Genomic DNA, 16,520 nt, shown 5'->3' on the forward strand with positions numbered 1-16,520 from the left:
TAATTTAATGAAAAAAATGATTTTGTGACTACATATACATTTAGAAATTGGGCTTGTTTGGTTTTCCAACTTGGGCCTTATTTCATCACCTTTACATAGAAGGCAACTGCTTACCTGAATAATGCCTTACATATGTTACTATTACGAGTGTTACTCTTAACTTTTGAACAGCAGATGCAACAGCTATTTGGTCTGGGATAGGGTTGCCACCTTTTTACACATTTCCATTGGCTACCAAACAATTAGAAGTCCATATATTAACATATCTTTTCCTTTTTGGATTGCTAGAAATTTGGTACCTTCATCGAGCATTCGTGCATTCCTATTCTTAAATATGCAAATTATAGTGAATAACTTTCTCTCTTTCAAATACACTTTCAAAATGACATTTGTTTTTCATGGGAATCCCTCAGTTGACCTTCTGCATTGTGTCTTTGGCTGAATCAGCAGATACGTTCCTGGGTTAAATTGTTCTAGGGAAGACAGAAAGAATATGGAAAAAAGCAGTTGCAAAAACAGATAAAAAGTTTTTAGAAAAAAAAAAAGAGAGGGAGGAAAAAGAAACATTTAGGTTCTTTGATGGGACCAAATACATAGACTGGAAAGTTGCTTAAGTCTTTTGGTATTGCCATTCATGGGCAATAAGGAGCCTCCTCCTTTTCTTTTATCCCACAACTTGGTGTAGAAGGAAACACTATTTCTAAACCATCTGTAGTGGCTAAGTTCAGTTGACTACCTGCTGTTCTATTGTTCCCTTTTCTATTTAATTCTCTAGTTTCTTTTATTTTACAATGACAAAAAATTGCAGTGTAGTTTCTTTTGAAAAACTGTGTTTGAGGGTTTTTTTATGACTGACGATCAACAGCCATGTAATTGCTTTGTTGTGTTTTACTAAAGAAATCTATTAAGTAGCACAACTTTGATACACTAGTAATAAGAGTTTGCAGGTTACAGAGACACCTGTGGTGACCAAAGCGACAGAAGCTGCTTGTTAGAAAGAGCCTGTACAGCTGTGTCCTATTAACTCCTTATGACACTTCTTAAAACACAAAATAAAGGGCTTGTTTAAGGCTTTACAGCTAGACTCAATGAACCTGGGCACCGATTGTGCAGTAGGGTAGGGTTTTCAAGCCTTCATTTTTTGCTTTCTGTTAACGACAACAAAGAAACTGTCATATTAACAGTGAGGTCAAAAAATAGTGAGAGGTAAACAAGGCATGCTGGCTCGAATTAGAGTAATTTCTCAGTTGTGTTTAGTGTCACCTCCTGCTCCTTAGACTGTGATTTCTTCAGAGGGGGCATGATGCTTCCTTCTCCCTTTGGGAAGTGCCGCTGCACTGTAGGCATTCCCGTAAGTAACTCATCAGTACCTCTGTTTAATTACTACATTTCGTTACGTGACGTGACAGCAGTGCTCTCAGAGCCTGTTCTGTTTCCCTGCACATACAGTTGCAAGTAGCTTTTTCTTAGAACGGTGTGAAGACAACAGGAAGAACGTGACAAGGAACAGCTTTTTGTGTGCTGGTGTAGCCCAGGAGTAACTTACTTGTGCTGTTACACTTGCATTAGTGGAAAAGCCGATGTGGGAAGGCAGCCGCCCACTTTGTTTGCAGCAGTCGGTAGGGACACCTCAGTTTCAGTAGTAAAAGACTGTGTTTTGGTACTGTAGCACGGCATGAATGATTTCAAACAGATATACATACTTCTTCTGATATTCTTCTTGACCTTTGTTCTCTTTTTGACCTTTGTGGGTGTCAGCCTGTGTCAAAAACAGTCTTCATAGTAGTTTCCGTCCTTGTTAATGAAACGGGAGTGATTTTTCCTGATTTTTAATATTTTTCTTAGCTGACAGTGATGTAGGGGCATGTTTGGAATCCTGCATTACTCTACACGAGTGCTTTTCAGATGGTTTCTTTAGTCTTGTTCTTTGGCACCCATTGCAGCAGAGCAAAGTGGAGTTTATAGGTAGGGCTAGAAGTAAAACACTGAATGTAAGTGCCAGTAGTGCAAAAACATAAGCACTCAGCTTTTTAAAAATTTCTAACTACAGACACCCAGGACTGTTACTTTGTCAAATTGCAGGAAAATTCTAGTTAATACAGTTAAGAGGATGTTTAGTTTTGCCTTTCACAGCTTTTAATTGTCTCTGACATAAGGTTTGTAAGAAAGGCAGCAATTACTTTGGGTAAGTGCTGCAAATTATGAACCTTTTAATTACTAGAATAAAAAATTCATTATAAAAGGCACAAAATGATAGAATAATTAGCTTTATTTAGCAAAATGTGCTTTTTATAATAGTGTTAAGGAATTTACATGAAGAATGTATCACCTACAGTTTAGACTTTGGTGAGCAACTGTTTGGAATATTCTTCTAATTTGTAATTTCCATGGTCAAAGGAAGAAAAAAAAACCTACAAAGCTACAGGTACGTCTTTTACTTTCTTGTTATATTCCACTCAGTTTGGGGTGAATCATGAGCTTAAAAATCGGTTTGCTTTCCATTACTTGCTACGGAGATTTGCCATCATGCCACCCCAGAGAGCAAAAATACGCTTGCAAGAGGTGTCAGGGCAGTAGTAGTGTTTACAGCAGTGATGTTGACAACTCTGGCTCTACCTTTTGGTCTGAGCGTGTGGCTACATTGGGCCATTGTATATGGGCTAAGCTATTCCTCAGGCTTCTGGAGAGGTTATGGAATGGGTAAGCATGAGAGCCAGACATGAGCAGATATAGTTTTGTCACTTTGACTTCAAAGAGTTGACTAAATACCATTATTCTAATATAATGGGGGGGGGGAACGGGGGGGGGGGGGTGAGAGTGTTGGGGGGTGGTATATATAAATACATATATGCAAGCACATGCCTAACTTTGTGTTAATTCATTCTTATACATTAAAATAGTATATTTGTATCTATGACATATATAGCTAATATTATATGCACACATACCCTTCTGTTTGTATACACAGCATTTGAAAGCATACATTATGCATCAGATTAACAGATTCCCAATGTACATCATATTTGGCAAGGAAAGCAATGCCAAAACCATGAAACGGTGACTCAGGTGCCTGTAGCAGCTTTAAAGCTTTTTATATCATTGCCCTTGGGCGCTGTATTTCAAGGTGTTACCAACTTTTCTCAGCTCTGATGACAGGTAGTTGTTAGTTTTAATGTTCAAATGATAGTTTTTCACTTCAGTTAAGCTTAGGAAAGAGTTAATTGACTAAAGCGCTTCTCAGCAGCAGGTTGTCTTCACCTGCAATTTCCGTCATCAAGTAATTAGCCATATTCACAGTTGCTGACCCTTAATACTAACCTACTGAATGATGCATGCCTGGATGAAGACCAGTTGACCATATTACTCCGTCTCCACAATCCTATTTGATCCTTCAGCAAATATATTGCAGGTGTGGGGTCTGTGAATGCTGGACTTGGTGAGTTAATGCCTCACTGTCTCTTCAGGAGTGATGGTAGATTCTGTATATGTTGCTTGCAAAACTGTTGGACGTATTCTTTAGGCACTAAATCCTTACCAGGTTTCACAGAACAGTGTGAAAACCTTATCTATTGTATTTTGCAATATTTTATTTAATTTACTTTAATAGCAATACAGTGCCAGTCAATAAAAACAGGTCAAAAGTCTAATTAATGTTTTAAAAATAAAGGTTCTCAAACACCAGGCGAGTTTGTCATTTTCTGTATGGCTTGTTTTGAGGAGGAAGAGGAAAGAAGGTGAGGAGGGAACCCTTCTGTTCCATGATTACATCCCACCCGCTCATTTTCTCCTTTTCTCCTTTGCTTTTGATTTTAGTGGCGGTCTTAACAGAATGTCAAGATCAATTTGCAGCATGGTTTAACTCAAGGTTTGCATTCTGCCAGCAGTGATTGTCCTAACGAACAATGCCGTGTGTTCTTGTAACTTCAGAAGCTTTTAGAAGGCTCATGGCAAGGGCAGCATCTAATGACTTTATTAGTGTAGGGTTTCAAAATGGGCTCAGTAATTGTTCACATCTCTTTGTCATCTAGTCATAATTACTGCATAGTATTGTTCAGGGTTGCACTTGTGAATAGTTTCCTAATGGCACTGAAATGAAGAAAAAAGGAAAAGGATAAAAGGTGATTGTCTCTTTAGATGGAGAACAAAACAGCCTGTATACAGATGATGGCTAAACTGTTTATTATACACCCACCAGAAAAGGTAAACTATCCCTGCTTAAATATTTATCTGCTTCAAGCTAATTTCATGTTAGTAGTCTAAAAATGTCCAAATTTGGAAAACTAAAGGCTAGCAGAGAATGCATTTTAATCTGCTCGTGATTAGTGAAATACGGATGTCTTCATAATACTCAACTATACATAGAAAGTGGTGTCTCTGTTGATGCGATTAAGGTTTCCAGTGTGTGGTTTATGTCTGTGCTTTAAGGTGATCTGGGGGAAAAAACCCCGAAAAACCCCCGCAGAAATTAACTGTTCGATTTGTAAGCATATATTTTATGTCCTCACTATAAAACCAAATCCTAAAACAAGCTTTATCCCACTGTTCTCAAACTACAAACTAGTTTATTAAGCTTGTTGAACAGAAGAGATGAAAGCAAATACTCTAGCATCCTTTGCAAGGGGGTTGAAGGCAGAAGAACACGTAGTCAAGAAAAACTTGGACTGTTTTGAGGAAGGAGAAGGAAGTCATACACTGGTTCATCTAACTACAGGAGTCCACAGCTGCCCCAGTGAAGTCATAATGCTACATGGAATTGAAGCTGTAGAGAAATTTAGCTGCATCTATATGTCTAAATCAACAATCTGAAGAAATCATTGAGCTGGCAGAGTCAGAATTGTTTAACAAAATGGAACTGAAGGCATGAGTGAATCTCCTTGGTACTGAAGGGTGTCCAACAAGGACAAAGAATCCTTGCAGACGTGCAGATGCCCATTTTCTTACTGTAGGTTAGGATAACTCTGCTTTGACCTCTCGCCTCTCCTTTCTGTTACTGTTCTGACTGTCTGTGGGTCTTGGAGAGCTGCAGGTAACAGCATTTAGTCCCAGCCTGGCCAGAAGGTTCAACTGTGTACCCAGATTATTTCTAACCTTTGGTGTGAGGGAGGTTGCTCAACATTTCTCCATAACTGGTTCCATTACTTGACTTTCACTCCCTGTAGGCAGTTCACACTAATATTAAGCTGAAGTTTCTTTTGCAGCAATCAGTGACCATTATATCGTGGTTCGCTCAGTAAACAATGGAGTATTCTCCTCCTTTCTGGTTCTGTGTGTGTTCTTTGGACTTAAATGGTGCTATTATGGTTTCCTGCAATTTTCTTAAACTAAGCAACTGTGATTTCTGCAGCCTTTCCTTCTTGCTTGTCATTTTGTAGACATTTGTTACTGCAGCCTTCACACAGCCCTCCTCACTGCTAAATACAGAAGAGGATTATTTTGAGTTGCACAAACCATGCTTCTGTTTACTCACCCGAATATGGTGCTTGTTGTCTTCACATCACGACTTTTCTTCTTCCCTTACTGCTTGATTCTTATTCTGCTTTTGTACAATTGTTTCTCCCAGTCAGTCTTTGATTGACCTTGTTGAGCTGCATTTCTCCAGTTTCTGAAGATTAATCTGAATTCTTGTACTGACTTTAAATGTGCTTGTACCTTCTCCCACTTTACTAACATCTGTGAAGTAACTAAACATACTCTCTGTCTTATCTGGGTTGTTATTAAATCTCCATGTAGGAAGCCTTGGCTGTTCCTTAGCAAATCATAGATTATACGCCTTTCTGATACAATAAGCAGTGATCAAAACAGCCACTGATATGCAAGTGCATCTTGTGTTTTCATTTTTAGTACAGCATTTTAGCAAGGGGTCCAGGTATATTTTATTTATACTTTTATCAATGATTTTGTCTGGTGTCCAATGGTATCTGCAAGGATGGATTAATGAGTTTCTAGAGGGATGTGTTTTAGACTAAACGGGGTTATAAAGTATTTACCTAATCTGTTTGAACCTTGCAGGATGAAATTAGATCTTCCATGTTTTATGAAGTGATAGATAACCCACTCATCTAGGCTTTACTCTCACATAAAGAAATGGATAAAATCATGGTTTTTCTATCTGAAGCCCTGGGTGTTTAGCATGTGGATACTAAAGAAGATATCCACATAATTTGATTCATACTTGGTATCTGTTGTTCATTTCCCCCTTGCGTTTGAGTCAACAGTTATGACCCTCCCAATGTGGGTAAGACAAATAAGTATTATGAAGGTTATGGATAGCAAGCATATTTTAACATAGCATTTAATGACCTCAGCTTTTACTTTTTTTTTAAAAAAAGTAAATACCTGATACGAAAATGTTATTTTTCAATATTAACTTATGCTGACTTTACACAGTATATAATTATTATTTAAAATAATCTGAATTCTTCCATATTTAATAGTCTTTTTTTCTTCATGCTTAAAAAAGAAATTACATTTTTCCACACCCATTTCTGAAGTTTTAAAGTTTGTTGAAATATTGGAAAATATCTAGCCATAAATCAATCACACTTTTTTTTTTGGCCCAAAATCGTCAAGGTTGCAGGCTGAACACCAGTTCAGACTGGAAGGGAGTCATCTCTGGTGCAGCCTTTCTGTTAAAAAGTCCTTTGCAAAGAAGCATACTTTAAGAAAAGCAAAAAGCATTGTTTAAGAAAAGGAAAAGCAAACGTGAAGGAGAACTTTCTATTTTTCTTTAAACATACAAAAACATTCAAAACATAATATCAGTTGTCCCTATTCGCACGTTCCAGGTGTACACTATAGTGTACAATACACAGCTCGCTCTGCTTTAGTTTCCTTCCACAGGCTTACTTGATTGTGAAAAAAGACCTGGCATTAGTGTTTTAGATTTAGTTACTCTTTCTGCAACTATACTGTGCCATGGCTGCTTGGCATTTTTTAATTATTATTCGTAAAGTCTTTGAGAAGATAGATTAACTTGGGGATGTTTAAATTGAAATATTATAGGAATATTTCCGCTTTCTAAAGGCAGTATCTTTGCTTAATGATGGATCCAAATGTGATTGCAGTAGATCTCATCCATATGAATAACAAAAATATGAAACTCCATAACATGTGAGCAGGAATTACACAAAGAAACAATGAGATAATGCCAGTCATTTTAATGATGAAACACCTCCCCTCTGGAACAGTGGCCATCTCCCACCTAGGAGCTGGCTTTCTCCTTTGGGCTCCCCCCGCCCCTGAATAAGGCAATACATAGATTGTGGTATAAACAGGTATATAGAGATCAAAAGTTTTTCAGAGATGAAAAACCATTGAGCTCTGATATCAACACTTTTGATGATCGAAGCACTTTGGCCAGGGGTAGCCAATTTTGTAGTTAAAGATTAAAAACTGCACATTCTCACAAAAACATACTATTGCTAAACCCCAACGGGTACAAAGTTTGACAGAGATCAGGAGCTATGGCAGACCACAGACTCGCGTTGTCATAAGTATTCCCTTTGGTTTGGAGACTGAGGAATGTTTTAAACTTTTTTCAATAGATTTTTTAAAGCTGTTATTTTTTCATCAGGTTCTAGGACCTTTTTATTCTTATAAAATTAGCACAAAATTTGTGCCAGGAGTGTATTTTAATGTAATGTATCACATACCAGGGTGCACATGGAAGCATAACTGCTGTGCAAAAGTAACATCTTCATTTCCACCAGAATAACTTTTCCTGTGTGGTGCCTTTAGCTAAGGATTGAACTCAATCTAAAAATTAAGACCTGTTCAATCAATATTTGAAAATGAAGTTTGTGATTTTTTTTTAAGGTTTGTTTCTGTATTTGTTTATTCTGTAGCTTTAATAACTGCTATTTTCATTGCTAGTGAGTCACAAAAGAAGTAAAGAAATGACATTGCCTGCCAAAACTATTACTTTCTTGATGAAGTTTATTCTTGTAACTTTTCAGATTTTTTAATGTGTTTTTTTTCTTCATAAAACACCTTTTTGTCTTTTTTGTACTTCTCCCTCCTTGAATATTTTTGTAATTTAAAAATAAAGGGACTAGTAGGGTGCCATTTGCCCTCCCTTTCTGGCAGCATTCCTCTATTTCCACTTTTGGTTGGAGATCACAGTAATCCATCATGTTGTGGAAAACAGTTCTCCCCAGAGAGACATCTGGCTCTTTGATGCACTCCACAGGCAGTTCTCTTGGCAGCTCTGGGGATGCCACTGAAAGATCTGGCACACTTCTGCTTAGATGAAAGTAAGAAAATCTCTTGTTAGTGATATACAGAGTAAGATGTTGGTTATTGCACCAAATTGTTTTGGTCCTATTCATGTATTTATGACAGTAAATACTAGCAGAGAGGAGACTTTTTTTTTTTCTGGATATCGTCTGCAAATAGAGAATCAGTGAAAGGCAGAAAAAAAGAAAAAAAAAAAGCCATATTAGTTTAGTAGATGTAAAATCTCTTAAAAGGCATGAGGAAAACTGAATGGGGATAGCAAATTCAATTCCTACACATCTAGAGAAAGGAAAAAATGAGGTGTGTTTTGAGTTATTGCTGACCTGGCAAAGAGCTCGTGTGTGCTTTATCGCTGGTGAACAGGAGTTATACAGTGTAGGTGTTGGAGATTGCTGCTGCTCTGTCTTCATTCAGGGTTACATCTTTTGACCACCCTCACATTTTTGTTGGCTTTACTATGTTTTAGTTCAGCAGACAAATTGGGGTCTCACTTGGTTCCAAAGGGCAGGATCTATTTTGATGGATAACATTAGCGAGAAGAGTTTTTGCTGTATATTTGCTCTGCTCTGAAGATATGCATTGTTAACCACCACCTGGTTGTTCATCCACCACAAACATCCTCACCTCAGCTGTCCACACCGTAATCTGGACATTGGTTATTCAAAGTGGGAAGTGCTGGGAAGAAGAGTAGTTTCCCAATCCTCCTCCAAGGAGAAGACTTGCCTAATGTCAGCGGTGGCAAATCTGTGGCAGTCGAGTCAGAATTGGCATGTGCTGCTCTTGTAACTGGTACATGAGTGAGATGGCTGCTCTCCCTGTGAGCTGAGCTTGTGTTAGCCATAGAGGAAAGGAGGAGATTTGAAAGAGCAGGGCAAATAGCACCAGGGGCTTTAGGATGTGTCCCCAAGAGGAAAATAAAAACCAAAAACCACACCATGATGGGAGATGTTGGCATCTGGTATCTGTTCTGTTGTTAGTCAACCAGGAAAATATGTGTACCCTTAGAGTGGCCTGGCACAACATGCCATCTTCTGAAGCCACGAAGTCAAAACCTGTGTATTTCCCAGCTTTGATTGTAGAGGACCCCACGGTGTTGGAACCTGCTAGGTTCTTTGTAGGCAGCCAGAAGTTTCAGGTGTAAAAATTCATCTCCCGGAAAAAAAAACTTATTTGGGAGATCTTTTAATGTACTCAGATATATATACTCTGTTCAGAATTCTCTGCATACAGAATCCACACCTATAAAAGCATAGTTTAAGTCTGTTACAGGTTGACTAACAGAATTAATTAATTAAAAACAAAGCAAACCAACACCGTTAACTAGTGCAACTAGGTTTGTAGTAGTTTCTTAGTTTCATTCCTTCTAGCAGTATTCTCTGCAACACTTTTTCACCTCCAGTTAAATATTTTGTTTTCACATGAAACTTGATTGCTTTTCTTCTGTGGCATGTTGAAGACTGCTAAACAGTTTTAGTGTACAAGTTTGAGGAATTCAGAGCAGTTGAGCCCATCTTTATTACTTTCAGGAGTGAAACCTTGAACTCACATAAGTCATGAAAGATTACCATTGACTTCTGTGCAGCCAAGATTTCACTTATATATTCCCACCTTGAAAAGCAAAAATAAAATACAAAAAAAGCCCAGACCAAACATTTAGCTTCACAGCTTATACATCCAGACTTTATGGACTCTATTTTATCTTTACCAGGCGACATGTCTCTGTGTAGCTATTTCTGATACAGCAGCCCTATTTGGCACTTTTTACATTGTCTTTCTATGTCATAGTTCTGAACTGAAAAAGTCAGAGAATCAAGGAGACAAGGCATTTGCCAGTAACATTTATGATTTCAAAATACTCACTAGGTACCACTGCTCATTGCCTTCCATCCAGCTATGGCCATAGTTATACGACAAATGGACTCTGGGAAGGGTTTGGGTTTTTTTTTAATACTTCTGGCACTTTGAACAAGCCCGATGTTGTACTCATCAGGCTTATAATTTTTTAGCCATTTTATTTGATACAATATATATTGATTTTTGAAAAAATACAATTTTGAATCTTTTCAGTGTCTTGAAGAAGAAATGACTTGGAGCGCTTGACATTTTAATGCAGTTTGTCTTTTCAAATAGATTTGGCTTCTAATGCATGTGACAACAGGACTTTGCTCTTCAGTTAGAGCATACATTTCAGAGTAGTTGTTACCTAAAATATTATCATAAGGCATAAGAAAACACACGATTTAAGTTGCCTTTCATGAACATAATTAAGAATTAATAAGCCTGTACCAGTGGCTAGTCCTCAGAATTTCCACTGTTTTGCCTTTTGTGACCCGTGTTATTAAAAGTCCATTATTTTTACAGACTTTATTAAATTGGATCTTATTAAAGCATTCTATATTTGCATTTGGTCTTTCATAATTCATTATTATTATGACATTTACTTTTTACCATCAGATCTGAAAACATATCATAAGCTACCCTTTTCTCTTGAAAGAAATGCTAATTTCAAACAGTCCTCTAATGGAAGAGAAAAGCTTTATCAGTTTTTTCATTTATTCAAGATCGTGTTAAGAATACTAATGCTAGACTTCTGTATGCTAATATCCAAGAGCTTTTTTTTTGGTCAAAAGCTTAGAATTATTGTTTTTAGACCACACTGCTAAGTATGTCGCTGGCAGGGCACTAGTACAAAAGAAAATACAATTCTGAAGTAACACGATTTAATTCTGTGGCTGAGAAAAACAATTTCTTGATCTTTCACTATTAAATTATACTTTCATATTAAATTATACTATTTTTATACTTTGCCATGTTTACTAGATTACAGCTCTACTTATTCTCTCTTTAGAAGTTTTTAACAATTGATGTAGCATGATTACTTGGGGGCGAGGGGGTGTTGAATTATATCCCGCAGAGTAGCGTTACAGGGAATTGAATCCTTCCTCAAATAGATCACTGTCTCAACCAGTTATTAATTACTTTAATGTAGAAAATATGGGATCTATCATATTTGAAAATATTCCTATAATTTAATTGGGAAAAGGGAGAAAGAGCTCTAGAGTTGAACGCAGAAGCATGGATGCTAATCAGACTGCTGAATTTAACTGACTTCACAGACTCCTCTCCAATGTTAACTTTTTTCTTCCCCCCACATAGGTTTCTGACGATGTGCACTAGACATTTCGGGAGTGTTGTAGCCCAAACAATTCGAACTCAGAAGACAGACCAGTTTCCACTTTTACTTATTATTATGGGAAAACGATCCTCTAATGAAGTATTGAATGTAATACAAGGTACAGTTCTCACTTCATATTAAAAGTAGTTCTTATGTGAATGTTGAAACTGTTAGAAGACACCTTTGCTAACCATTTCTTTTTTAAGATGATGAGAATATGGATTTATTTCACACCAGAAACTTTCAGTTGCTCTGGTAGAAATAGCTGCTATTCATAAATGTGTTAATTAACATAGGACTAGAGATTGAAGTTGTCATGACTGTAGAAAAATACTAGTTGAAGTTTTTCAGGTTTGCCCTGTTTTTAAAGTAGAAGCTGAATCTCCTAAGGAGCTACACTTAGTTTTCCAAATTTATGCCTCTAAATTACTGATTTCCAAAAGATTTTGGCTGCACTGTTTGTGTAGTGCTGAAAAGCATGTACTTCTCTGTGCATAGTTCCTTGTTCCCGTGTGGACTCCTGTTGCATGTAGTGGGCTAATACTGGAACATGAGTTGCTTTTTTGGACCTGCTTGCAGTGTTGAGACTCCAAATCATATCAGAGTTTTAAGTTGCTAATATATACTCACATAAATGAAGTTGTCTGGCTTACAGGAGCAGTTCTTTCTGGCATAACCATTCCTCTGATTTCACTGACAGCAAGATGACTTAGATGTGGAGTGATGCCCTTTGACTGCTGTTCTCAGTAACTCTTCAAATTAAAATACATCAAAGAATGACTGCTTCTCCTTTCTTCTACTTTCTCCACAAGTTTGTCTTCGTGACACTGTGTCCTCATTTATTTATTGCTTATATCTAGCAATCTTTATTCTGATCTCCTTGTTTTCCTGAGGAAATTTAGCCTTGAGAAGTACTGCCTTTTATAGACAGCATTACTATTTCGTTTTGCATATGGGATTCATAATTTTCTTGAGGAATGTGCAGTGTTCCTTCCTATGCCCAAAGCTGTGAATTTTGCCTGGATTTTGTCTCCTAGTGGAAGGTACGACGCAACACTAACTCATGGTACTTCTGTCACTTAGAAAACTTATTTCATACAAAACCCTTGTAAATAGATTTTCTTGTTTTTATAACTCTGCAGCAGAGTTCAACGTCCGTGTGACTTCAGTCACCTGAGTTATCACACTGAAGTCAGTGGTGCTTACTGGCTTGAATTACTTAAGTACTAAGTGTTTTAGCAACTTGCTCACTCAAAGTCATAATATAATGCAGTTTTATATCATAAAGTAATCCAAATTATTTCACTGGATTGTTTTAATGATTTTTCAGGCTTTCTGCAAACAGTCTTTGGCAGCCTTACTTAAATTTATCTGTTAACAAATAAACACGCTGTGCTCGTTCTTTTCCCATGAATTGGACAATGGTATCTCTTAACAACATGCCCTCCAATGAATGTTGGTCTCTGCAGCCATACGTGTTGTAGCATGCAGGATAACACTTTCTGCTAAGGTAGCAAATGCTAGAAACAGGAACAATGAGGGCTTTTCAGGGCTGGCTGAGAAGGCATGTTTACAGAAGAGATACGATATAAAAAACCATAAGTCCCACTGGTGTTTATTGAAATGCAGACTAAGTTTGCTTTTGATTTTTATTTTTTCCTGGGGTTGGAAACTATGGGGACAGTTTTGCTTTCATTAGCAGTGCTGGGGCATGTGGTTAGTCTACTCCTTTTAAAATTTTGACCGTCATCACCAAGATGACTCTAGATCTTGTTGGTATTGTTCTGCTAGGGTCCAAAGGCTGATGAAGTTGGCAGATGTCAAGAGTTTATGGTCTTACGCTATCTCTCATGGGCTGAGACCTCGTAACTACTACAACAAGTGCTTCTAATGGGTAGTCTTCAGTTTTAAAAGGAGAAACCAAAAACTGGTTGGAAAGAAACTTGGTAGAAAATTAACCTTTCAGTTTTACTGAAGATTGGAGGTACACTGCTGGAAAAATGGGAGGATGTGTCTATTTTCCTATGCATGTGCTGTATTTCTTTACATAAATATATATATATATACACCCAGATTGCATATTTATCTGCTATCATTAGCTTTACAAGTTTCATTGGAAGTAAATGCACTCTGGAGAATAGATTATACTATTTGAAATTTTACTACTAGCTATACCTAAATAAAAACATGTACACACACATCCATTCAGTCACCGTATTCTGTTCTTTCCTGATGGTTTTGGGTCTGGTTTTGCCAACATCTTGCCCTGTGTTACCTGCCTAAGCAATTGCCTGATTATACCTGGGAATTCTGAAACTCTAAAATCATTTTCAAGTTGGAGAGCACCAGATCTAGGAAATTTTCAATATTTTCAATAAAATGGCAAACTAAAAGCATTCTGCTGAGATACTTCCACTTTCTACTCTGACGTATATTTTTTAAAGCCTGGCTATCTCTTATGGATTAATTCTAAAATTACTTCTTTTGTGCTTAATAACTTTAATGATATGAAGTTCAGCTATCTTCCTTTGTTGCTAGGTAACACAACTGTGGATGAGCTAATGATGAGGCTGATGGCTGCAATGGAGATCTTCAGTGCCCAGCAACAGGAAGACATAAAGGATGAGGTGAGCCTTGAAAGTTACTGCAGATACCTGCTGGCTTCCACAAGTCACTGAGGATGCAAAATTAACCAGATGGTTTTTTAGCCAGTGAAGTTGGGTACAATGTGTTTTAGTGTCTATTCCGTCATCAGAGATCAAAAATCTTAAGTCTCTTATGTGTATTTGTTTGGGTCTCTCAAAAAACCTCCTTATTGGCTTACTGTCATTTTCAGTTTGTTTCCTTTTTCTGAGTATTAGTCATGAGTAACTCCTTATGTTTACAGTGGTATTACAGAGCTTAAGATGCTCATACAAGGAAACAACGGATTTTTTTCCCAATGACCAGCTCCAAGTTACAGGTAGAAAACAAAAACTAGATTGATATATCTTAAATGTACGCATTTAAGAGGATTGTAAAGCAGCCTTAAAAGCCAGAAGAGTGCAGAATAGGTAAGTGATGACAAGACTTTTCAGAAACAGTGTTCCAATTACAGAGAAATAGACCCAGTGAGGTATACAGTTGAGAGATGTGTATCTGTTACTCTATAAATTGAGAGTGACATTTTGAAGTAATGAAGTACTTAGTTAGGAATTTATAATAATAGGTGTGTTGCCATTCAAGATTATTCTTATCCTGCTGTGTAGACATTGATTGACAATAATTCACTAAACACATTCTTCACATTTAAATCTTGTATCTCATTAGTATGAGATTTACTGATTATGGTTATAATAGTGTGAAGGCACGGTATCTGCACAGTATCTGTAGTTCATTTTTCCTTCTTTATTTATGCTACCTGTAATTCATTGGTAAATAAATTGACTTTGATTTTGTTCATGCTGAACACAAATTTTAATATGAAGAAAATTAACTCTATCCCAGCCAAAACCAACACAGCAGACTACAACAAAAATCCATGGCACAATATAATTGATTCCCTTGTTGCATTTTAACAAGAATATGTCAGGTATGGGGGTTTCTGATGCTTTAATGAGAAGATAAATTCCACATCTGAGATGAGTTCCAAGAAAGGTTTGGAACTGGAAACTATAAAAGTTGATAGAAGGAAAAGTATATGAGGACACAGAGATAAGAGCAAGTAAGAGATAGGAGAAGGAACTAGAGGTAGGAGTGATAGGAGTGGAATAGAGGGAGGGACAGGGGACCAGAGGAGTTGATGAGAGTGAGGGACATCAGTATTTAGGAGAAGAAGGTGTGTACAGGTGAGATAGTGATGGACTCAATCTGTTAAGATAAAACCATGTGGGTCTGCAACTGGGAATAATCTGGGTGTGAGACATAAAGCTTAAGGAGAAGACTTGGTAGCCATCAGGCTGTGATCACAGAACTGGGGTACTGGCTTCTGCATCCTGATCTGCTGTGGGTCCTTCACTGGCTCTCCAAGAGCAGTGGCAGTCCAGTAATGTACATCCCCACAGTGGTGACAGGGATGCCTCCCGACTTCTTACTCAAAGTGCTCTATGTAGGGAGAATGGAAAGTTAATTTTCATGCGTTCCTAGAAAATCTACCTCTGTCCAAGTCTTCTGTAGTCTTTTCTCACATTTCCTTTTGTTTTTCTGTCACTGAGAGCACCAGTGACATTTCTTCCCCAACGGGAGTTTTTTCTAACACACTTTGACATTCAGAAAACTAATGGAAAATTTCATAAACTTTGAGGGCAGGTTTCCAGACGCTATGGGTTCTATACACAAATAGGATATTTACTTATACCTTGGCTCCACTTGTTACAAGCACACCGAAAAGGTGATCTCAGACACTTTCGCCTTTGAAGCAGGAAGTTTAAAAGCAAAAAATAACCTCCCTTTATGAAATTACTATTCCAGAGAGGAATGTTTGACAAGCAGCCTGTACTCAATAGAGGGCTTTAGCCTGATAAAAAAAACATATTGTCTTTTTGTGGTTCACTACGTAACATGTAGCTTTCTTGTAAGTCTTGTACTTGACAACTTCAAGTGTTCAAACATCAACACCTTTTCTTTTTTATGATCTTATTGCAGTGGGTGCAATTGTTTTCCCCAATATTACAATAGCAAACAGGATACAGAGTCCGGTTTCTGTTACTGTTTTCTTAATAGCAACAATAAGTCATCATAAAACCACAAGAAGATAAGCAGAAAATTCTTTTGTCTTTTAAAAAAAGAGTCATCTGTATAGCTTTGCTGTAAACACAAGTGTGTGAGAGAGGAACAGAACTGGAAACACTTGTAAATAACAGCACAAAATCCTTAGTCAGTTTATGTAGCTGAACGTGTCCAATTTGGATTTCTAACTTGCGTGCACAACGAAGGCTTCCAACAGGATTGCCTGATTCTGGTCAGCACAGCATGTTTTGCAGTGCCCTCTGATGGCTGCTTCGCTGCAGGATGGCTGCTGCCAGCTAATGGTGCAGGTGATTGCCATGACGTTGGCTGTAACTGTTCAAACATCGCTTCACAGTGAGTTCCCTGTGGCTGATCATCGAGGGATGGTGTAGGCAGGGTGCTC

General features: G+C 37.5%; 1 protein-coding gene across 1 annotated transcript in view; it reads left to right on the forward strand.

Moving 5' to 3' along the window:
* The window catches only part of FAF1 (Fas associated factor 1), a 160,489-nt gene that overhangs the window by 116,094 nt on the left and 27,875 nt on the right, over positions 1–16,520 (forward strand). The window contains exons 14-15 of the mRNA XM_084266118.1: positions 11,392–11,528; positions 13,949–14,037. Of these exons, the coding sequence (XP_084122244.1) occupies positions 11,392–11,528; positions 13,949–14,037 (226 nt within the window). The remainder of the gene's footprint in view (positions 1–11,391; positions 11,529–13,948; positions 14,038–16,520) is intronic.

The sequence above is a fragment of the Gallinula chloropus genome (genome assembly GCF_964237585.1).
Source record: "Gallinula chloropus genome assembly, chromosome: 6".
Lineage (NCBI taxonomy): Eukaryota > Metazoa > Chordata > Aves > Gruiformes > Rallidae > Gallinula > Gallinula chloropus.